Source organism: Colletotrichum orchidophilum (genome assembly GCF_001831195.1).
Source record: "Colletotrichum orchidophilum strain IMI 309357 chromosome Unknown Scaffold_49.1, whole genome shotgun sequence".
Taxonomy (NCBI): Eukaryota; Fungi; Ascomycota; class Sordariomycetes; order Glomerellales; family Glomerellaceae; genus Colletotrichum; species Colletotrichum orchidophilum.
This window is the reverse complement of record NW_019173005.1, coordinates 8,115-31,166: the sequence shown is the minus strand read 5'-3', so window position 1 is coordinate 31,166 and position 23,052 is coordinate 8,115. Positions and strand designations below refer to the sequence as shown.

The 23,052-nt window shown below is 54.2% G+C and overlaps 5 protein-coding genes across 5 annotated transcripts; 4 read left to right on the top strand and 1 right to left on the bottom strand.

The window, feature by feature from the left end:
- Positions 1–1,251: 1,251 nt before the first annotated feature.
- CORC01_06502 (ATP synthase subunit alpha) lies at positions 1,252–3,520 on the top strand (the record flags this gene model as incomplete). Its single annotated transcript, XM_022618143.1, has 7 exons — positions 1,252–1,323; positions 1,567–1,724; positions 1,862–1,918; positions 1,980–2,100; positions 2,155–2,623; positions 2,679–3,196; positions 3,257–3,520. The coding sequence occupies 7 exons, from the start codon at positions 1,252–1,254 to the stop codon at positions 3,518–3,520; spliced, it is 1,659 nt and encodes a 552-aa protein (XP_022475285.1).
- A 584-nt stretch (positions 3,521–4,104) lies between these two features.
- On the top strand, positions 4,105–5,385 carry CORC01_06501 (carbohydrate kinase; the record flags this gene model as incomplete). The annotated part of the gene is made up of 4 exons (XM_022618142.1): positions 4,105–4,228; positions 4,294–4,391; positions 4,463–5,197; positions 5,254–5,385. The coding sequence occupies 4 exons, from the start codon at positions 4,105–4,107 to the stop codon at positions 5,383–5,385; spliced, it is 1,089 nt and encodes a 362-aa protein (XP_022475284.1).
- Positions 5,386–9,279: 3,894 nt separating this feature from the next.
- On the top strand, positions 9,280–10,094 carry CORC01_06500 (uncharacterized protein; the record flags this gene model as incomplete). The annotated part of the gene is made up of 3 exons (XM_022618141.1): positions 9,280–9,352; positions 9,675–9,747; positions 9,821–10,094. The coding sequence occupies 3 exons, from the start codon at positions 9,280–9,282 to the stop codon at positions 10,092–10,094; spliced, it is 420 nt and encodes a 139-aa protein (XP_022475283.1).
- A 5,569-nt stretch (positions 10,095–15,663) lies between these two features.
- CORC01_06499 (pyruvate carboxylase) lies at positions 15,664–20,377 on the top strand (the record flags this gene model as incomplete). Its single annotated transcript, XM_022618140.1, has 10 exons — positions 15,664–15,793; positions 15,896–15,916; positions 15,975–15,982; positions 16,138–16,175; positions 16,229–16,260; positions 16,320–16,439; positions 16,498–16,559; positions 16,629–18,377; positions 18,914–20,209; positions 20,270–20,377. The coding sequence occupies 10 exons, from the start codon at positions 15,664–15,666 to the stop codon at positions 20,375–20,377; spliced, it is 3,564 nt and encodes a 1,187-aa protein (XP_022475282.1).
- A 1,251-nt stretch (positions 20,378–21,628) lies between these two features.
- On the bottom strand, positions 21,629–22,804 carry CORC01_06498 (proteasome A-type and B-type; the record flags this gene model as incomplete). The annotated part of the gene is made up of 3 exons (XM_022618139.1): positions 21,629–22,282; positions 22,434–22,658; positions 22,802–22,804. The coding sequence occupies 3 exons, from the start codon at positions 22,802–22,804 to the stop codon at positions 21,629–21,631; spliced, it is 882 nt and encodes a 293-aa protein (XP_022475281.1).
- Positions 22,805–23,052: the final 248 nt, after the last annotated feature.

Sequence of the window (23,052 nt, the reverse complement as noted above, 5' to 3'; positions counted from 1 at the left end):
GTTAACGGTTGGCGAAAAATGGGAAACTGGCTTACAAGGCATGTACTTTCCAGCAGTTGTTCAAACAACACGCTTGACTTGAGCAAAAATTCAGTCAAGCCGCGGCCTCAGAGACCGACCGGCGTCATGCCGGCTTACACTACACGTTCCTCCTTGCTGTGACGCTGCACATGATTTATTTGGTGAGGACGGCCCGCGATATGGAAGTGGCCTAGGCGTTGGTGGTTTAGCTAGTCTATTGTAGTCCAAACAAGTTCAATCACTCTGTTTCCGAATCAAGCTTGAAGCACTGCGTGAGAGTGTTCAGCACCTTTACTATGCCTCATATGTCTTCAAGTTTACCGGCTGCACGTGACCGACGTTGCGGTGAAGCGCATGTTGGCTTCACCACGGCGGGTAAGAACGTGAGGCAGACGGCAGAAATGCAACTCGGATTTCACTTTCCTCCGAGGCGGTCAGCCTCGGTGTTCCCGGCTGGATCGAGGCACCAAAGTCCCACAGCTTCAGTAAGCCTTCGGTCTATGTACACTGTGTGTGGTGCCTCAGGGCCCTCAACGGGTGCATGGAGAGGGTGGCATTCCTTGAGAGGGTGGGAATCACACGGTGGAGAGCTCTGCACCGAAAATGCCGGGGAAGGGGGGACAACAACGGGAAGCTACCTGAACTAAGAGGGCAGCGCATGCATGCAGAGTTGTGAGAACAGCGAAAAGCGACCTGGAACGAAGCTATCATGGAAGAGAAATACTTGGACGATGGAGGAAAGTCCCGGTATCGCAGATGATAAAATTATGTCGCAAAGTCAATGGGTGCGGCAGAAAGCCAGATTGGCACGAATTTTTTTTATTCTCTCTTTCTCTCTCTCCCGGGCCCGATACCTTTCGGTTGAGATTAGATCCTCCTAGCATGTTAAAGACCTGTCAATGCCAGAGCGTCTCCCCCTGTCTTATGTAAGTCAGGCATTTCACGGGGTTACGGGGCCACGACGGGCACGTATGCGGTGGTCGGAAATTGTTAGGGAGATCTCGGGTTGGACTGAGGCAAAACTCGACGACCCACCGTGATTGGCCGGCCAGCACAGCTTCGGCTCCACTGCTTCCTCACTCTCTTTTCCCTCCACTGGGCTTCTTCCGAAAAAGACTCGATTTGCACTCCTTCAAAGGCACCTTCATCAACCCCAATCTCCCCTCCACTCAATTGCATCTATTGCAATTGATTCTCCTTCGATCTAGACAGTGTCCAAGATCTCCTAATATGTTCCGCAACGCCCTCCGCCAGTCGACGCGCGCCGTCGGCGCCGTCTCTGCTGCCGGCAGAGTCGCCGCCGTAAGTCCACAACTTCCGTCCACATCCCCATCCCCGAACCGACGTCAATTCCATCCAAAAACATCAGCAATCGATTCTGCGATATCCAATTAGGTCCCTCCGAGCTTTTTTGACCTCGCGGGAGTCGCGTTGCTGGCGTGGAAGAGCTTTTCATCAAGCTCCCTTGGGGGATGTGTTGCTGTTTTGGGGCGGGAGCCGCCCAGAACATTTTCGGCCTTCGGCTAACCTGTTTTTCACCCCCAGGCCCGAAATGCCGCACCCGCCGTGTTCAACATGCAGACTCGCACATACGCCGAGGCCAAGGCATCCCCGACCGAGGTTTCTTCCATCCTCGAGCAGAGAATTCGTGGTGTCCAGGAGGAGGCTGGTCTCGCCGAGACCGGCCGTGTTCTGTCCGTCGGGTACGTTTAAGCGGCATCTCTCGGCATCGCGAGCCACCATCGGAAAAGCTTCAATGCATCATCGACCTGCACGAGGAGCTCGCATGTCAACTCATCGGCCCTCAGAAAAAGTTTTGCTGACGACGAGGTTACAACAGTGATGGTATCGCCCGTGTTCACGGCATGGCCAACGTCCAGGCTGAGGAGCTTGTCGAGTATGTTAAACGCCATTTACTCACCTCGGAGATTCACCGCGTCTAACTCTTCCTTCCACAGGTTCGCCTCTGGCGTCAAGGGCATGTGCATGAACCTCGAGGCCGGCCAGGTCGGTGTTGTGCTTTTCGGTTCTGACCGTTTGGTCAAGGAGGGTGAGACCGTCAAGCGTACCGGAGAGATTGTAGGTTTGCAGTGTCCGGTCAACTGAGGTCAATGTTTATTAACAACACAACAGGTCGACGTTCCCGTCGGTCCCGAGCTTCTCGGCCGTGTCATCGACGCTCTCGGTAACCCCATTGACGGAAAGGGCCCCCTTAACGCCAAGGAGAAGCGCCGTGCTCAGCTCAAGGCTCCCGGTATCCTGCCTCGCAAGTCCGTTAACCAGCCGGTCCAGACTGGTCTTAAGTCCATCGACGCCATGGTTCCCATTGGCCGTGGTCAGCGTGAGTTGATCATTGGTGATCGTCAGACCGGAAAGACTGCCGTCGCCCTCGACGCCATCCTCAACCAGAAGCGTTGGAACAACAGCAACGACGAGACCAAGAAGCTCTACTGCGTCTACGTTGCCGTCGGCCAGAAGCGTTCCACCGTCGCTCAGCTCGTCAAGACCCTCGAGGAGAACGACGCCATGAAGTACTCTATTGTCGTCGCCGCCACCGCCTCCGAGGCCGCTCCCCTTCAGTACATTGCACCCTTCACCGGTGGTAAGTTAACATTCGTGCATTCCTCATTAGATATTTCACTGACATTTCCCCACAGCCTCCGTTGCTGAGTGGTTCCGTGACAACGGCAAGCACTCTCTGATCATCTACGACGATCTGTCCAAGCAGGCCGTTGCCTACCGTCAGATGTCCCTGCTGCTTCGTCGTCCCCCCGGACGTGAGGCCTACCCCGGTGACGTTTTCTACCTCCACTCTCGTCTTCTCGAGCGTGCCGCCAAGATGAACGACAAGCTCGGCGGTGGCTCCATGACTGCCCTTCCCGTCATTGAGACCCAGGGTGGTGATGTCTCTGCCTACATTCCCACCAACGTCATTTCCATTACCGACGGCCAGATCTTCTTGGAGGCCGAGCTCTTCTACAAGGGTATCCGTCCCGCCATTAACGTCGGTCTTTCCGTCTCTCGTGTCGGTTCCGCCGCCCAGCTCAAGGCCATGAAGCAAGTCGCTGGTTCCCTGAAGCTTTTCTTGGCTCAGTACCGTGAGGTCGCTGCTTTTGCCCAGTTCGGTTCCGATCTGGATGCCTCCACCAAGCAGACCCTCAGCAGAGGTGAACGCGTAAGTTGATAACCAGTAATTACCCGCACCCTTGACAAGTACTGACCAAGGCCTCTACAGTTGACCGAGCTCCTCAAGCAGAAGCAGTACTCCCCCATGGCTGTCAACGAGATGGTTCCCCTCATCTTCGCCGGTGTCAACGGTCACCTTGACACCGTTCCCGTCGCCAAGATCCTCCAGTGGGAGGCCGACTTCCTGTCTCACCTCCGCACCAACGAGTCCGACCTGATTGCCACCATCGACAAGGAGGGTGCCCTCAGCAAGGAGCTCGAGGCCCGCCTGAAGGACGTTATCGTCACCTTCACCAAGAGCTTCCTGGGCTAAATTTAAGTCTCACCTGACATAATAAATGGTCCGACTGGGAGCGCTTGGGGTTGATGTAGCTGTCTATACCGAAGTTTTTGTTTGCCTAGAGGCGTGAGGAAATCGCGAGGGTTTTGCGCCGGTCCGAGGGAAGCACCAGGGGACGCGATTTTTGGGGAAGGATCTCCAGTCGAACCACTTGTAAAATAGAGCTCAAGACTCAATTAACGCCCTCGATTCCTTTTGTCCTTTCATGAATTAGTCCCTACTACCAAATTTCGTTTTGATGTGATTCTACGTTGTAGCCTCCGACTTGCTACTCTACATGGAATTTCCTTGCGACCCATTGCCACTTCACCGTACAAAAGTTCAGCTACCGCGTAAATCACCGAGCCAGTCGCCGGTCTAAAATGAGTACGCCGGACTCCAAAAGTGCGCCGGGTCGCGGGGAGGATGCCGGATATGAAGAACACCTCGGGACCTTGGCGGGTCAATTCGCGTAAGGTACGGGATGTCAACAGGTGACATCATCTGTCTGTCAGAGCTCCGAGTGTCAACTCACCTCTCTTCCCCTGGCACAACTACGCAAGTTTAATCGAACTTTTATGAATTATACAAACCTCATGATGCCATCCGAATCTGGTGCTCCAGCAATGTCTGCGGCAACGAAGGACGTCCTCAGCCGGGTGCAGCGGATGATTCCGCCCATGCTCGAGAAGTTTCACAAAGGTGATTCCACTGTCCGAGGCACCATGACTGGACGCTGATGTTCTCTTGCTTACACTCGGTCTCAGGGCAATTGGGCCGCGTCGCCGTTCTCGGCGGCAGCATCGATTATACGGGAGCGCCGTACTTTTCAGCCATGGCGAGCGCCAGGCTAGGCTGCGACATGGTAAGTCTAGTCTCTCATCCCCGACTCATCTGGGCAACGCGGGGCATCACATACTGAGACGGGATGGGCAGTCCCACGTCATCTGCACGCCCGGCGCAGCTTCGGTGATTAAGACCTACTCACCAAACCTCATGGTCCACCCCCTCATGCGTCAAACCCCATCGGACGCGGCACCCAGCGGCTCGCAGGACGCGGCGACGGACCCGGAGAAGATATCGGGCCCTATCATCGACATGCTCTCCCGCCTTCATGTGCTCGTGATCGGCCCGGGGCTCGGCCGTGACCCGCTAATGCAGGAGACCGTGGCGCGTGTCATCCGGGCCGCCCGCGACCGGTCGATCCCGTTGGTGCTGGACGCCGACGCGCTGCTCGTCGTGCAAAAGGACCCGTCACTGGTGCGCGGGTACGCGCTGGCAGTCCTGACGCCCAACGTCGTTGAGTTCTCGCGGCTCTGCAAAGCGCTCGAGGTTGATGAGGGCAAAGCCAAGGATAAGGTCAGCGGCGGTGGGGAGGAGGAGAAGGAGACGGCCAAGGTGGAGGCGCTGGCGAGGGCGTTGGAAGGGGTAACTATCGTTCAGAAGGGAGCCAAGGACTTCATCTCAAATGGCAAGGATACCTTGGTCGTCGACCTCCAGGGTGGTTTGAAAAGGAGCGGCGGGCAGGGCGATACGCTCACGGGCTCGATAGCGACGTTTTTGGGATGGAGGCATGCGTATCTCGAGGGGTTATGGGATAGGGGTGGCGAAACCCTTGGAAAGGGTGAGTTGATTAGACTTGCTGCCTTTGGAGGGAGCGCTATTACGAGGGTAAGTTGGCTATCTTTACTGTGAGGGTTGATGATCAAGTGACTGACTGCTTGTAGGAATCCTCGAGGCGCGCTTTCCTGAAAAGGGGCCGCAGCTTGCAGGCCAGCGACTTGACAGACGAAGTCCACGGGTCCTTCATGACGCTGTTTGGTGAGGTGGATGGCACCGCTGGCGCCACCAAGCTGTGATGCAGGGGAAAGGCCGAAGATTCTGTAGTCATAGCATCGTGAGTGAAACCTACATCATGCAAAACTTCATATCGATTGCCAGCTTCCTGGGCATGCTGCGACTCCGAACATCGTCACTATATGGTCAAATCAGACTGGGTTCGCGTCCATTGGAGAGGTGCCTTAATATTTCGACTGATGGAGAATCGGATGGGCGCAGAAGGTAGCAAAAGGGGCAAAAATACAAAAGCTCAGGTGCGCAGTCCGCGAATCGAACTGCGCACCCTACGGATATCCTCCGTCTTAGAAGACTTCTCAGGATTTCATCACCAAGTTCTTTACTAACGGACCAGGGCGTTATACCGCTCGACCATGGTGGATCGATTGGGCTTGGTTGACGGAAGGAGGACCTGGACCAGAATGTAAGGCAAGCACTCAGCCCGGTTGGATAAGACTGACGCTGTAGAAGGAAGGAACGCAGATGGTATGAAGCTGCCAACCTGTGGGCCATTCTGACTACCTGCAACAATTGTTGATAGTGAGCTGAGGCTTGGTAATAGAATCGTTTTATACATATATTCCCTTAGGATACTCAAAAGGAGCATGCTCTACCTCCCCTAGCTAAAAAAAATAAAGCTACGTATAGTTTCTTTGAGCTCTGACATGGCCATATGACAGTCATGTACCTTTTTCTAGACGTCTTCCTTCCTTCGCCCAGTGTTCGTCGGTTCAATGTTACCCGGCATTGAGATTTTAGATATCGATAAAAGCTGTACTCTGTACCAGAAAATTTGGTCCTTGATCCTAGAACATTGTCCAGAACGGTATAGGATTGTTACCACTGACCTTGAAACCTGCTCTCTAAGCTAAGGTAAGTGAAGTTCATTAGTTATTATCTAATCCTTTCCTTCACTTGTCGTATGATACCTTGTGACCTCTGGAAAAGTGATAAAGAGCTTGATATAGTGCTTGTTATAAAATGCTTAACCTATTGACATTGGCCCTTTCTTCCTTGACCACACCTTAGGAGTCTGGCCACGACCATATCCTTGGCGATGCTGTCACTCCATCCACTGCGCATGGAAACTCAATGGGCTATACTCGTCACCCTCTCCTTAACAGCAAGCATCCCGTCAGCCTTACTGCTCGGCCAATTCTATAACGTCTTCGTGGGACGAAAAGGTGCGAGAGCGAACTGAACAGTTCTGACCGTTGATATAGCGGTTATCGACTGCCTAAGTTATGAAACGTGTTGGGAAACAAATGGCCTACGCGTCGCTCAGATTCGAAAACTGTGCTAAGGATCTTTCCTTGTTGCCATGGACCTCTGTCTGAGGTGGCGTGGATTCATGCAAAGTTATCTGTTGTCTAAAAGCCTTTATCCCGCGTGAAATACTTACATGGAGATGTGTATGTCAATGAGTCTTTCAAGGTGCCAGTGGCTCACTATACACCGACCGACCAAGACGCATTGCCTTTGGGACATAGAGTCTTACAAGATGCAGCTGGCTTGCATAGATGCAATATTCATAATCTATGGTCAGCAGGTCAAGGGCAGTGAGAACATCACCAGAGTAAGTGCAAACTGACACAAAGAAGTAAGAGGATTCCTTTGAAAAGATTGATGGAATAGAGGACAACTGATTGAGGGCTGGCCGTCTTTAGCGGGTTAAGTTTCAAAGGTGTAGCTAACATATAAAGACGTCATCGTGATACTATGTAATAGTGAAGTTAAGAGCAGTTTAACATAATTTTATAAGGTGAGAGCAGGTTGAAAACATTTCTTTCCTGTAGGATTCCTCTAAACATGTTCACCTGGGTGATAATCTAGGAAACCCATTCAGAACATAGAGCACAAGATGAATAATGTTGGGAATCTTGGATCAAGACTAGCTAAGATGCCTATTTTCTCAATTACATAGAAAAGCCAACTGGGCCTACCTACTTCAATCACTAACACCAAGTAGACTCTATGATTCCTATAGATCTTTATCCCACGTAGAGGCCTACATATTACTACCCAACCTTGAAAATGATCTAAGTATTCTATATTCCCCAATCTCAACCGGAACCAGGCCCGGGCGCCCCCGGCCATCCAACCCGAACCCCATTCGCCACACCTCCCACCTCTCCCGGTTACGAACCCGACGTTTCCCATGAGACGGCAACGACGACAAGAACAGAGAGCGAGGAAGTGAAATGGAGACGCCGCCAGCCCCGAAGTCCGAGAAATTTCCCGAAAGACACTACCCTGAGCATCCAGCCGCCAAAAAAACATACCGGACTCCACACGAGGTATCCCCGAAAAACCTCCCGCCTCTTCCCCGCGTTTTGCTCACCCCATGTTCTTCCATCGTCACCCATGACTCTGACCTAGAACGGGAAAACGGTGTCTAGAGTACTGTACATGCTGAACATCTCCATCTAGGTAGTAGGACATGGCATTGGAGAGAAAGACTTGCCATAGCACCCCAGGTTATGCTGCTGCAAGAGGCGGAGTGGGCTTCGACATCCGCACCCATCCACCAGCCTTTCCCGTCCATCTATCGAGAGATGGACAGGGACAAATCCTATTGGCTATTATATATAAGCGCCTTGGGCGCAAGATCTCATGGTCGGACCAAAGGGTGCCGCGTTGACCCCGGGGAAAGGCGGCATGGCATTTCCGCTCTCGAACCCAAAATCCATCCAGTAAATAAACTCTCAAAGCAGAAGAAAAACACAGGAAAAAAAAATCTTTCCCACAGTCTTTTGCGCGGTATACGTAGAAAAAATAAGCTGATGATGGCGTGGTTTCCCCCATCGGCGGCTCCATCCGCTCCAATGCGAGATGCGGCACAGGGGAGGGGGAGCGGAGGATGGGGAGCGATCCAACATCCACCGCTCCGGCAGCCTGGGTCTAGATCCCTTCCTTCTCTAAACCCTCCTGTCCGACTCAGGAGAGACTCACCTTGCCCTGGTCACAACCAGCCGCAATAGGAAGAGACCAGCGAGAAGGAAGAGCTGAGAGTTAGGATTTCGTGGCTTCCTTGCTGCTCCCTCAACTTTCCCCTTCTCGTACCCTGCATCAACCATGAATTCCATCTGAAGAGAGCTCTCCGGGTCCAAAAGCTCCGAAGCTTCTCTCTCCAGCCTCCTATATCTTACTCGGAATCGAGCACCCTATCTCCAAGACTGAGCATTTTCAAAAGCCGTCCAAATTTCACGCTGTTCATCGCGTAATTCATCTCACTAAGGTATAGTTGGGTATGCACCAACAAGATCTACCACCAAAAGCCCAGAAACCCCTCCGGAAATCAGGACCACGATTCCTCTCTCCAACATCTAATTTATTCACAATACAAGCACAATACGAAAGAAACCTGACCATGCGACCTTTCAACTTCACATGGGGGATGTTCTGTGCCTGAGTTGTGTAACAAGGCAAGAAAGAGTATTGATGTCCATTTTGCCCTGTCTTCCCGAGGTGCCTCGCACCGCAAGTCGGTTTCTGAGGTAAGCTGTCTTAGTCATCATAGCTCCTTCATGGGGGATAGGAAATTCTGTCCAATCACAGCCCTTCCTTTTCCATCAGCTCCCAATTCCTTAAAGCCACTTTTTATTCCCGGAACAGCAGCAATACCTTATCAGCCAGCCAGCGGCCCTCTGCTTGTCCGCTACTTACCCCCGTTGCGAGTCCCGTCCGATTAAGGTGTGTGCCAGACAGTGTGCCAGCCTGTGTGCACGTCCAGTCCGCCCGCGAAATTTCGGAGCGCCGCAGTCTGCAGAGGGAGGAAGGAGCTCTTGTCATCGTCTCGCTCCCAACAATTTCGCGATCCAATTGTCCGCCGCCTCTTCCTCCCGACCACCTTTCCCAATCGCCCGTCACGAGAACCTCCCTTTCCACCGTCAAGGAAATTGCGAAAATAATTCAAAATGGCTGCTGTTTTCAAGGCGCTCAACGCAAAGATCAGGTCTAACCCTGTGTCGGACTATGTCTGCTCTACCCGTACGTGTGCCCGCACCCGTCTCTCGAATTTTTTTCCCTCCTCCGCGCTCCGTGTCCGGAGTTAGCGGGGATTATCCCACAGCAAAGAAGAGGGAGCTTGCCTGAAGCTATCGCCAGCATCGAATGGCACCCTTAGGCCCCGGAAAATCATTGATGAAGCTTGCTTGCTCCAATCCGCTGTGATTGGAGCGCGGGATCGTCCCATCGATGCCCTATGATGCCCGGCGCTTGCGGATGCGATACTCCGGTGCCGGCCGCTCGCGATAGCTTCAAGACAACGCAAGACAGCAAGGAAAGCAAGCTAATCCGTCACGCGCCGTAGACTTCTGGGGCCCCGTCTCCAACTTTGGTATCCCTCTCGCCGCTGTCATGGACACCCAAAAGTCCCCCGACCTGTACGTTGAATGCCCACCTCTCCCCGCCACACCCTCGGGCGAGATAAGATGCTGATGCACCACTCTTATGTAGGATTTCCGGCCAGATGACGGGTGCTCTTTGCGTCTACTCTGCCACCTTCATGCGCTACTCCCTCGCCGTCTCGCCCAAGAACTACCTCCTGTTCCTGTGCCACTTCATCAACGAGGGCGCCCAGCTTACCCAGGGATACCGTTACATGCAGTACAACTACTGGGGAGGCAAGGAGGCTTCCGTGACCAAGGATGCGTTCGAAGGTGTTCAGAAGAAGGCTGAAGCCATCGAGGCTAAGGTTGAGACCAAGGTCAAGGAGGCTGTTGGCAAATAAATATGTCCCCTACTCGACGGAGGAGCTTGGAAAGGGGGCGACACGAGGCGACAAGCACTTGCTGGCTGGGTGTGGGACGGCCCTCGCCAAGATAATGATGACGCAGAGGAGGTTCGAGTTGATGTGATAAGAGCGCCGAGAGCTTGTCACGAGCCCACGGTTGTGGTGAGGTCGTGACAGGAGGAACCCCCCTCAACAGCACGGTATAGCGTGGCATAACGTGGCCATGCCCAGCCGCGGCGAAAGGGAGCTGGCGGTTCTGTACCATCACCTTGCATTGTTGTTTTGCTTTTCGGAAACGGACCCTGATTCCCCGGGGAAACATTCAGGTACGAGCCTCTTCATTGCGGCCCGCAAGTCGTAGAATAGAACAGCGAACTGTTTCTGGAACCCGGCTAGTGTGGCAGCTCTGAATCGTGAAAAGTCAAAGTGATGTTCTTGGCAGCAAAGGATCAAGCCAAACAAGCAGCCCGGACTATGGGTCTGGATAGGGTGGGTAACAGTAGCAGGCGAATGAGAATGGGCACAGGAGTCGTTGTCGTCGTGACGGTCCCCACGATGGGCCAGCGTTCTCAGGGCCTCGACCCGAACTCTCAAAGGTCTGAGGGAGAAAATGCACCATCGTCTGCTTCCGTGCGTCGAGGATCCAAGTCAACCGTTCATCTGGGCTTTAGTGGCGGACGGAGCGGAGCGGAGCCCTCCTATTTCGGGCGAATCGCGCTTGGTTTCAAGAGCCGGGGCCGGAGACAGCACAGGATGGGCTACACTTAAATCGTTATTCGATGAGTAAAAAAATAGGGTGTCGTCGTCTCATCTGGACCAAAAGCCGCGAGGTCGTGGAACGGCGTGGCATGGTGACATGGTGGCCCACTCCAAAACTGTGAGAGCACCGACATGACCCCCACTCCCCTCCCTCACTGTTGGCACTTGAGAAGTTGGGCACGCCGCAGATCTCGCTGGACGGCCGGCCGAGTGCAGATTCATCCTTGCTTTTGGGACCGCGCATGTGCTGGAGACCGGCGTTATTAATCGTGGGGTGCATGGCGGGTACGCAGACGGCGTATGCCTCAAATAACCTTTGATATCCGGCCGTGGAAGAGTCACAAAGAGGCCGATCACGCAAGGTGGTAGACCATTTCCTGCTGAAGAAGGGAAGGGGGGCCCAACCAGGTGAAATAAATGTCGCAGCAAATCATGAAGCCATCGCTAATTGCTATTACCATCGACATCCACGCCGCCCTGGTGGCGGACTGGAGATACGCCGTGAGTAGACTTGCGCAGTTTCTTGAACCAAGGAGCTTGGGAGCTAACAATGCCGGACTAGCCGAGGTCGGAGTATCCAGATCTGGGTTGAGAGTCATCCTCATGGTGGGCTGTTTTCAAATTCTGATGTCAAATTCTCTCGCTCTCTCGCGCCTTGCGACCTTGCCAACGCCGCTTGGGTGCTTGCGCGATCTGGAGGGGACAAAAAGAGGAAACGCAAAGAAAAGAAAAGGCCTTGTCGCAGATGGGGGGCCAAGAGTCTTGGATCGTGGGTTACCCAGTAGCCTGGGCCTAGCTGCGTATGATAATCTGGCCGAGTCGCCCTTGGGACTTGCAGCGCAAGTGAGATCCAGCACGGCACCTTGGCGGTGTGATGAGTCGGAAAATAGATGGCTGATGCGAGGACTTGCATCTACACTGGTTTGATGTTTTCAACCCCCGTCTGGATGTCGTTTTGAGAGACTTTGTAATGTCGACCCAACCGTGGTCCATGACAGCCCAGGAACTCGCCTATCCAACGAGGCAAGGTTGAGGTTGACAGTGGGAGCTTTGGGCTTTTGGCTGGTGGACCGGGAATAACAATAATTTATTATGGAGATGCGTGGTTTTGTCAAGGCCGCGAAAAAACCTGGAGGGTCTGGGGTTGGTGCACTTCTCCTTTGTGGCTCCATGAGCGCTGTTGCACATGTGGTGATGCCCATCCACCTAATTGAAGAATGGGAAGTGTTGGCGGACGTCGGTCGGCGCGTGGGATAGCCAGGCCGGGCCAGGGTCGGCATGGCCTGCCTCACCGTTTCTGGGCACGCAGCCGTTAAGCAGCCGCCATGCCCCTCGGGGTAGGAAACCGAGGTCGACGATGTCTTCGGCCCCCTTTGCTCTCTCGCTACCGTAGCTCACACCTCGGGAACGTCACAAAGGGGTACAACATGACGCGGGACGGATGAACCCTGTGAAAGTCACCCCGCATTGTACAACAGATTGGACCGCGGGGCAAAGAGGGCGAAAATAGTCAGGGACGAGCAGGTGAAAGATTGTCCATTAGAGGCTGATATCGCGTCGAGTTGTCCCGAAGCAAAAAGGGTAGCCGGGTGTTTGGGTGCTGGGCGACGAGGCGGACGCCCGAACGACACGGCGCAAAGCCGTGTTATCCTCGGCTTCGGCAGTGAAGGCGCCCGGAAGACCCATGCAGCCTTATCGTGAAGCCGTGAAGTGCTCGTGGCAGCGCGAAGTTCGCCGAGCGCGTTGCTATTATTTCGGGCGTTGACGAGCTGACGTGACATGGTGCCAGGTGGACGTCAATCTGGGTAAGGCAGGTAGGTGCGTGGTGGAAGGGAAGACGTGAGCAATGAAGGAAAGAGAGCGATGCTGGCCGGCCCGCTTGTCGCTAGGTGCTCCTGGTACGGCCTTGCCTTGTGACAGGCGCCGCTACCCGCAGGAAAGAGGGAAAGAAAGGCGCGAGGTACCGAGTACCGGTACACTTTACGCCTCGGTGTGTCTTTCCATGCCTATTGGATTTGCAAGTCAAGTGTAGTTGAAGTATTTGCACTAGGTTCTGCCGGAGCCAGTCTACCTTATCTTGCTTGCTGGGCCTCGTAACGAGCAATTGCCCTTTTTGCTTCCATTATTGGCATTACCAACCGCGTCCTGGAGTTGTTCCCTCGAGAAACCGTTAGTCAACCGGAGGAAAGCTGTTTTGTATCGGCAGGCTCTCGTTGGTCAATTCCTTCTGCTCTAGCGGTGTTTTGCGACCCTGCCAATCTTCCTTACTTTTAGAAATGTTTATTTATTTTCTGCTACCAGGCTGCGTTCTTCAGGTCTGGGCCTCTTGTGTTTGAAGGAGATGGGCAGGTGTCATGTACCAATTGCCGCCTCTCGTAGGCCCTCTCAGATTAGCCATGTTCAACATGTGGCCACAGGTAGTCTAAAGATAACAGTGTTTTCTTGGGGGGTCGTCTTGGGAGGTTGTTTCTGTTGATGGCAGATCTCTTGGCTGTTTGGCTGTCCTTACCAATCGTCTCAGGAGCTGTGGTCATGGCGCCGGCGGGCTAGAGACAACCTAGAGAACGGAGACGGAGGCTGAAGCCGGTGGAAACAGATCTCGGTCAGGGATGGGCGGCGAGGGGGGTTTGTTGCTATTCTCAGGGCGGCGTCCTTCTTCGCGGCGTTTCTCTCGCGGGGCATTGCAGAGCCAAGAGGTACCACCATCTCAGGTTGGTCTCCGTAGATTCACATGGAGGCTACCAACGAATACGGGTACCTGTCGCACCTTGATCCTTGACGAGAGGAGGTCGGGCCTTTCTGTCAACTTTGCTCTAAAGATGGAGTTGAAGACAGAATTGAGTGACATTGCTCTGCATCGTCTCAACCCAGTGCCAAGGACGGCAAAGAGGTGAGGCGGTGGACTGCAGACATCCCAAGTGTGAGGATCAGCCATGCCTCCGTCGTCAGTCAGTCAGGTGGGACGTGGGAGATGAAGGTCGAAAGGCCGAATGCCGACGAGACATTTCATTGCGTGTTTTTGCATGTCACGCTGGGTCGAGTCATCGTCCTGGTCATGGGTTTGGCGATGGAAAAGTCGACAGCCAGACGCGGGAGTGACTTTCTTCGGCCCCTTCTGTTTTCCTCTATTGCTTTTTTTTCTACTTGTCCTTCTTGCCGCGACAAAGCGTCGTGTTTGGGTGGTGCAGCTTACCTTACATTGCAGCGTGGCCTAAGCTCCCCTCCCGTCCCGGACCAGGACAGCTACCATAAGGTAGGTAGGGGACGAGCGAGGCAGGATGGGAAAGAAGCGGGATTCATGGGTGTATCTTGTACCTCGGTACCTAGGTACATGTTCCGCGGTCTCACCCCTCCCCCTCATCTTCCCCTCCATCCATCCTCCTCCCCTCTGACCCGTCACCCCGACTGAGCCAAAACTACACCGTCCCAGCAGCTTTTGCAACACGTCTCTCGGCGAGACTGCGTCTCCCGCCGCGAATTACATCCAAGCATGTACCCTGGTACAAATGACCCTCATGAAATGCCTTACTTTGGCGCTAGCAGCTGGAGACAAGGTCCCCTCCTTCATGACGCCGAGCAGCACCGCCAGCAGGGGAGGGAGGTCTTACACCGTCGCCAGTCAAGTCACTCGCTCCGTCTTGTGTCAGTCAATCCCAGCTCCAGCCTCCAGTCCAGTTACGGCTTCGTTGTCGCGATTGCCTGCCGTTGAACAAGCCACTCTAGGGCCGTCTGCAACACCAAGATTGGCTTGGTCTGAACTGCGACTGAGAGGCTGGACGGTGGACATGGACGGATGGATCTGGTTTGGCCTGCCCTGGTCGTTCTCTGTCTCCCACTCTTCGGTCCCCCGTCTAAGCTGGGGTGTACCTACCATGGCCCATTACGCTCTCTGGATGAAGAATGGTCGCCAGGCCCTACCTGCCATCAGATTCTGATTACCTTACTACAGTCAGTCTACTTACAGCCGAAGCGCAACAGAGTTGCAAAGACGGGGGAGCCAGCCCGTCGATACATGTATCGAGCCCTGGCCAAGCTCACAGCTCCCAGCTCCCAGCTCCCGGATACAATAAATCCCCTCATCCCTCAAGCTTCCAGTTCATCCCGTCCTTCTTCTCTTCCTCTTCTCATCCTCCGTGCTTCCACCTTATTGCTGGCTCTCTACCTAGTTGCTGTCAGCTGCTTGCTTCGTTGTTTGCGCTCCTCCAGAGATACCACTCAACTACCTCCTCGCATCCACCACGGTCATACCCCACCACCACCGACACCCACTTCTGTCCCTCTCGGTCGGACGGGTGTAGTAGAGAAGAGCTGTGCTCGGCAGAGAAGACAAGCTGCCAGAGCTACCCCTCGGCTCTTAATCCTCATCACTCGTGTCTGCATCGAACCCCCGTCGGCTCAGTGTCTGCATCGAACCCCCGTCGGCTCAGCTTCCGCAGCCCACACGCCGCAAACCGCAGTAACAACACTTGTGCGCTTCATACTTCGGCCTTCGGCTCATCAGTCCCCTTGGCCTTGCACCCGCGCCGCCGCATCCTGCTGCGCCTGATCTGCAACTGAAAGCCAGGCGGCAGAAGTCCAAACCCAGCGGCACGTCCGAATCGGCCCTGGACCAGACCGTCTTAAAGCTTGGGAGATAACCCCACCAAGCCAAACCACCCCGCCAACCGACACCCGACGCAATTGTCTCGCAACTGAGACCTCAACAGCTTCCCCTGCTCCTCCGTTCCTTCAAATACGGGCCGCCGAAGCTTTTGACTCCCTTCGGCCTCCCCCTCTTTCCCTCCTGTCCTCACACAAACCGCCCAGTATGGCCCAAACACAGGTTACTTTCAACGATGTCTTCGAGGACGGCGACGTTGAGGAGGTCCAGAAGGACCCCCAGACCATCCACCACATCCGCGCCAACTCAAGCATTATGCACTTGAAGAAGATCTTGGGTGAGTCGCGGCTTTCTCGAGGGACCATTGGAATCTTCCATAGTCTCTCGCGCTTTTCAACGAAGGAATAATGTTGACCTGTTGTCTTTCCCTCGTCCACAGTCGCCAATCGTGGTGAAATTCGTAAGTGCTTCCATCCAGACGAGCTACTGACTCACGCAAGCTAACCACCATCCTTTAGCCATTCGTGTATGTAGATTCTCCTCCTAGACCAAGGTAATGCTTCGGAAACAGAGATGCTCACTTTTGAATGTGTCTAGATCTTCAGAACAGTATGTAATCCAATTTCTCACAACTAACACCGCTATTCTAGCGCCAGGCAATCCGACGCTGACTCCACAAAGGCCCACGAACTCTCGCTGCACACCATCGCAGTCTTCAGGTAAAGCGCATCGTCTCGGCGAAACCCAAGCTGTGTATACTGACTTTTCACAGTTATGAGGACCGTCTCTCCATGCACAGACAGAGTAAGCCCGCATCTAGCCTTTGAACAACCCCAAGAGCCCTTCTAACCCGCGTTCCACAGAGGCTGATGAGGCATACGTCATTGGCAAGCGCGGCCAATACACCCCGGTCGGTGCTTATCTCGCTGGGGACGAGATTATCAAGATTGCCGTCGAGCACGGCGCGCAAATGATCCATCCTGGTAAGAAACCGCACATGCTCTAGTTGTCATGGTCCCGACACTAACACACCGCCAAAAGGCTATGGTTTCCTCTCAGAAAACGCCGAATTCGCTCGCAATGTCGAGAAGGCCGGTTTGATCGTGAGACATCCCGCTAAAAAAAAACAACCTAAAACCTGAAAACACTACTGACTCGGTGTACCCTCTTAGTTCGTTGGACCCTCCGCCGATGTCATTGACTCTCTCGGTGACAAGGTCTCTGCCCGAACCCTCGCCATCGCTGCCGGTGTCCCCGTTGTTCCCGGTACCGAAGGCGCCGTTGCGACTTTTGAGGAAGTCAAGAGCTTCACCGATCAATATGGTTTCCCCATTATCATCAAGGCTGCCTTTGGTGGTGGCGGCCGTGGTATGCGTGTCGTCCGCGACCAGGAGACCTTGAAGGAGAACTTTGAAAGAGCCACCTCCGAGGCCAAGTCCGCCTTCGGCAACGGAACGGTCTTCGTGGAGAGATTCTTGGACAGGCCCAAGCATATTGAGGTGCAGCTGCTCGGTGACAACCACGGCAATATTGTCCACCTTTACGAGCGTGACTGCTCCGTCCAGCGTCGCCACCAAAAGGTCGTCGAGATCGCCCCTGCCAAGGACCTTCCTTCCGATGTACGCGATGCTATCCTCAACGACGCTGTCAAGCTGGCCAAGTCGGTCAATTACCGCAACGCCGGTACCGCTGAGTTCTTGGTCGACCAGCAGAACAGATACTACTTCATCGAGATCAACCCCCGTATCCAGGTCGAGCACACCATTACGGAGGAGATCACCGGTATTGATATCGTGGCCGCACAGATCCAGATCGCCGCCGGTGCCACCTTGCAACAGCTCGGTCTGACCCAAGACCGCATCTCCACCAGAGGGTTCGCCATCCAGTGCAGAATCACTACTGAGGACCCCGCCAAGGGTTTCCAGCCCGATACTGGCAAGATCGAGGTCTACCGATCTGCCGGTGGTAACGGTGTCCGTCTCGACGGTGGCAACGGTTTCGCCGGTGCTGTCATTACCCCTTATTACGACTCCATGTTGGTCAAGTGCACATGCCACGGTTCTACCTACGAGATTGCGAGGAGAAAGGTCCTCCGTGCCCTTGTCGAATTCCGTATTCGCGGCGTCAAGACCAACATTCCTTTCCTCGCCTCCCTCCTTACCCACCCCACATTCATTGACGGCAACTGCTGGACCACCTTCATCGACGACACTCCTCAATTGTTCGACCTCATCGGCAGCCAGAACCGTGCCCAGAAGCTCCTCGCCTACCTCGGTGATGTCGCCGTGAACGGTAGCAGTATCAAGGGCCAGATTGGCGAGCCCAAGTTCAAGGGTGACATCATTCTCCCCGAGCTCCTCAACGACGATGGTTCCAAGATCGATGTCTCCGCGACTTGCAAGAAGGGCTGGAGAGAGATCATTACCGAGCAGGGCCCCGAGGCCTTCGCAAAAGCCGTGCGTGAGTACAAGGGAACGCTGCTCATGGATACCACATGGCGTGATGCCCATCAGTCTCTGCTGGCCACCCGTGTCCGAACTGTCGATCTCCTCAACATTGCCAAGGAGACTAGCCACGGTCTGAGCAACCTGTTCGCTCTGGAATGCTGGGGAGGTGCCACCTTTGATGTTGCCTACCGCTTCCTCTACGAGGACCCCTGGGACCGTCTTCGTCGCATGAGAAAGGCAGTTCCCAACATTCCCTTCCAGATGCTTCTCCGTGGCGCCAACGGTGTTGCGTACTCGTCGCTTCCCGACAACGCCATCGACCACTTCGTTGAGCAGGCCAAGAAGAACGGTGTTGACATTTTCCGTGTCTTTGACGCTCTGAATGATATTGACCAGCTCGAGGTCGGTATCAAGGCCGTCCACAAGGCCGGTGGTGTCGTCGAAGGCACGGTGTGCTTCAGCGGAGATATGCTTGTAAGTCAACTTTTGCATTCGTTTCCACTTTTCTACTCATTTGAGTTTTCTACTCGCTTTCATTGTACATTCGAGTGGCTGTTGCATCTGCCACTTGTTACATCCTTCTCCCCATTTATGCAAGGGCACGTGAGAAGGAGGGTGAGAACGAGAAACTTGAAGCAGGAGAAAAGATGCAGGGAAGGAGGAGAGAGGACCAACGTCTATGAAGGTTTCTCCTCTCCTCTTCTACCCGCGGATCTCTCCCATCCAAGTGTGCAATTTCTCAGCCAAGACCCAGCAGAAACTTAGCTGTGAACTGGCTACCAAGAAGCACCTCAAAAAGGTCGCCAAGTCAAGCACATCGTTCGGTTTCTACTCACGCTTCTGTTCTTTGAAATTCTACTGGGCTTTACGGAGTCGATTACAATGGACTTTCGTTCTTGTTATGAACTTTTCTGGACACCCCCCTTTTTTTTCCATTCAGCGCGCTTTTCTTCCTGCTCCCACAGTATATACAGCTTGGCAGTCGAGCGTTTCCACTGACATTGAATTAGAACCCCAAGAAGAAGTACAACCTCGAGTACTACCTCAGCCTGGTCGAGAAGCTTGTCGCACTTAACATCCACATCCTGGGCATCAAGGACATGGCTGGTGTCTTGAAGCCGCACGCAGCGACCAAGCTGATCGGTGCTATTCGTGCCAAGTACCCTGATCTCCCCATCCACGTCCACACCCATGATTCTGCCGGTACCGGTGTTGCATCCATGGTCGCCTGCGCCAAGGCTGGTGCCGACGCTGTCGACGCTGCCACTGACAGCTTGTCCGGTATGACCTCCCAGCCGAGCATCAACGCTATCATCGCCTCTCTCGAGGGCAGTGAGCACGACACTGGCTTGAACCCGGCTCACGTCCGCGCTCTGGACTTCTACTGGTCTCAGTTGCGTCTTCTCTATTCTCCCTTCGAGGCCCACCTTAGCGGACCAGACCCCGAGGTGTACGAGCACGAGATTCCCGGTGGTCAGCTCACCAACATGATGTTCCAGGCCTCCCAGCTTGGCCTTGGTACCCAGTGGGCCGAGACCAAGAAGGCCTACGAGCACGCCAACGACCTTCTTGGCGACATTGTCAAGGTTACCCCTACCTCCAAGGTTGTTGGTGACCTTGCTCAGTTCATGGTCTCCAACAAACTATCCGCTGAGGACGTCAAGGCCCGCGCTGGTGAGCTTGACTTCCCCGGCTCCGTTCTCGAATTCCTCGAGGGCCTGATGGGTCAGCCGTACGGCGGATTCCCCGAACCTCTGCGCTCCGACGCCCTTCGCGGCCGCAGAAAGCTGGACAAGCGCCCCGGTCTCTTCCTCGAGCCGGTCGACTTTACCAAGGTCAAGCGCGATCTGCACAAGAAGTTCGGCGGCCCCATCACGGAGTGCGATATCGCCGCGTACGTCATGTATCCCAAGGTCTTTGAGGACTATAAAAAGTTCATCCAGAAGTACGGTGATCTGTCCGTCTTGCCGACAAAGTACTTCTTGTCCCGTCCCGAGATTGGCGAGGAGTTCCACGTTGAGCTGGAGAAGGGCAAGGTTCTAATTCTCAAGCTTTTGGCCATCGGCCCCCTGAGCGAGAACACTGGACAGCGCGAGGTGTTCTACGAGATGAACGGTGAGGTCAGACAGGTCACTGTCGACGATAACAAGGCCTCGGTCGAGAACGTCAGCCGTCCCAAGGCCGACGCCTCCGACACCAGCCAAGTCGGCGCGCCCATGGCTGGTGTGCTTGTTGAGCTTCGTGTCAAGGAGGGCTCTGATGTCAAGAAGGGTGACCCCATTGCTGTTCTCAGCGCCATGAAGATGGTAAGTTCACTTTATATATCCAGGTGGTATGACCGTCTGTTTACTAACACCCAATCCTAGGAAATGGTCATCTCCGCCCCACACAACGGCAAGGTGTCGACCCTCCAGGTCAAGGAAGGTGACTCAGTCGACGGCTCCGACTTGGTGTGCAGAATTGTCAAGGCTTGAATGGAAAGGGACTGGGCTGGGTAGGGTACAGCGGCAACTTTCTCTGAATTTGATGATTCCAAATATTTAGCGAGAAAACCAAAGAGGCATGGAATTCGACATGAGAAAAATGTCTGGGGCGCGATGAACGGTTTACATTGGTAGTTTGAATTGACATACATTGAAAAATAAGTGCCAACGTGTTATGATCCCCCCCCCCCCTTCACCCAACCGGTTGGCTTCTGTGCCGTGAACCTCCCGCTTCCTGCTCGAAACCACTGCCCTTGGCGCGCAGGTATTCAAACCCGGTGACGCCCAGGGATTGCAGAAATTCAACATGGCAGGGTCCAAGGTCTGGGAGATTGTCGATATGCAGAACGCTGGCATTTGGCAAGGTTGCTGGAGAGTTTGAATGACGCTGCATTGACCGATGTTTTCACACCACGGTCAAGCGTGCGTAGACGAACCGGCGTCTCTCGTCTAATCGAGACTGTTCCTGCCAGAATACGACACATGCGATGGATGAAGCCCAGGGACGGACAGTAGAAGGATTAAACATTTTACTTGTAGGAGATCTGCCGCGATAGCAGTGCGATTGACATAATGCAGAGCAAGATCCTAGACTGTCCCCTATAACCAGGGAATGAGTCTGGAGGTCACTTGTATAGCAACTTGTCACTCAACTAGCCAATGGTACAGATTTTAAGAATACAATTACTTTTTTTTTAAGAATAATTTTTTCTTATATATTCTTGAAGGTTCGGAAACTGGTACGTCTTACAGGATTCTCCTTCTAATGTGCCTCTGCCTTCTAGGCGGTCAACGTAGTACTCGGGTCTTCTCATTTAGATACAATATCAAAATATTGTTTCCTCAATCTTCCTGTACCAGGGGCGCATTGAATGTGACGGAGGTGCTTGATGTTGCTGATATAAAGTAGCTGAAAGGTAAGTACGTCGCCTGAACCAGGACGATCAAAGGCCCTTGTAGCCACGAGATCCGCTAGCAATGGGAACACTCATCACTCGAGTCCTTGTAAACGCGTCGTGCCCAAACCAGGTCTGATTAGTCTATGATCCAGCCGCCATAGTCCTCATCATGGTGTTTTTACAAGTACACAAAGGTCCTCTGGAACCCCCTCCTTCAACGGCGGAAGCTTCCCTTCTTGTGTGTTTGACAGATTTCTTTTTGATTTCGTCTCTTTCTGTCGTAATGCCTCCGCTCTACCACTCGTACTGCACCGGCACCCAGTGACTCCTCTCTTTCGTAAGTCTACTCCTCCATCTTGTCATCCTCCTTCTTGTCCTCGTCATCATCGTCATCGCCCTCGAGCGCCTTCTTAGCTAACCGCTCCGCCTCCTCGCGCAGCTCCTTGGGCACCTCCTCGTGGCGGCCCTTTGTGGGGCCGTCAATGTCACTGATCCAGCTCATCTCGAGCTCAAACTCCTTATCCTTGTTGTCGTCGTGGGCGACGTAGATGATGCGGGCAGCCTCCTTAATGGCATCCTTCAACGTGAGCCCGCCCTCGGCGAGGTCGAGCTTCTCGAGCTCCGCCTTTGCGGCCTGGCGGCCCTTGCCGGTAGCAGCGCCGTAGTAACCCCAGTAGAGGCCGGAAGGTTCGATCATGTACAGGAAGGGACCGCCGTGCTTCTTGGTGGTATCCTTGCCACCGGCACCGACCTTGGGGCCAGAGCCGACTTCGCCGTCGACGGGGGTCTCGGTAGAAGGGTCGAAACCGCCGACAATCGCGGTAATGCCGAAGGGGCGGACGGAGGAGTAGAGGGTATAGGCTTGAAGGTAGCCGCCCATGCGGGCTGCGAGGTCGGCAGTGGAGATGGGAGTCTTGAAGGTCTCGCGCCAGCCTCGGGCTTCTTCGCGGGCGCGGTCGACAAAGTGGCGGCCGTCGGGGATCATGCCTGAGTAGACCTTTTGATTGTAAGCATGAGATGAAGAGGAAAGGCATTCAAGAATGCAAGCCGTGAGTTGTGGCAAAGCTGCTTGCGGAAGTCATGTTGCATACGGGAACAGGGGAGGGAGGGGTAAACTGCTGATTGTGGGAGGGGAAGGGATGACTTACAACACCGAGATGTCTGTCAATCGTGGCGATGCGCTTATTGGCGTTGGGCTTCCATAGCTTCGAGGCAATGATCTTTTCGACGGCGAGGACGACACCCTCCTTGCAGCGGATGCCGATGGATGTGCCGCCGTTCTCGACGGCCTTGACGGCGTACTCGACCTGGAAGTTGCGGCCGTCGGGGGAGAAGATGGAGTTGCTCAGGTCATAGCCTGTGCCTATCGACGTCTACACGAGGTGGGAGAGGCATTGCGTTAGCGATGTGCCGCGACCATGGGTTGTAGCTTGGGTTGGTCGGTTATGGTAGCTCCTGCCAACCCCCGGTCGATGGAGGTGGTGTTTCCCCCGGGACCTAGCAAGGGAAAGCTTACCATCGTGAATTAGAAGAGCTTGGGGTATTTGGAAAAGGGTTCAGCTGCGTAGCCTTGAGCTTGGGGACTGGAGGGTTCGTTGGGCGTCGAAGGGAATCGTGATGGGGTGGTCGTCGTAGGCACGTTGTCTGATCGTGGGAGAGCTTGTATGGTGGTGGATGACGATAGCGGGACGTGGTTTAGAATTGGGGAATCTGGAGCCTTGAGATCAGAGCTTCAGGCAACCTGAGCTGCGTGTTGCTGTGCGAGGT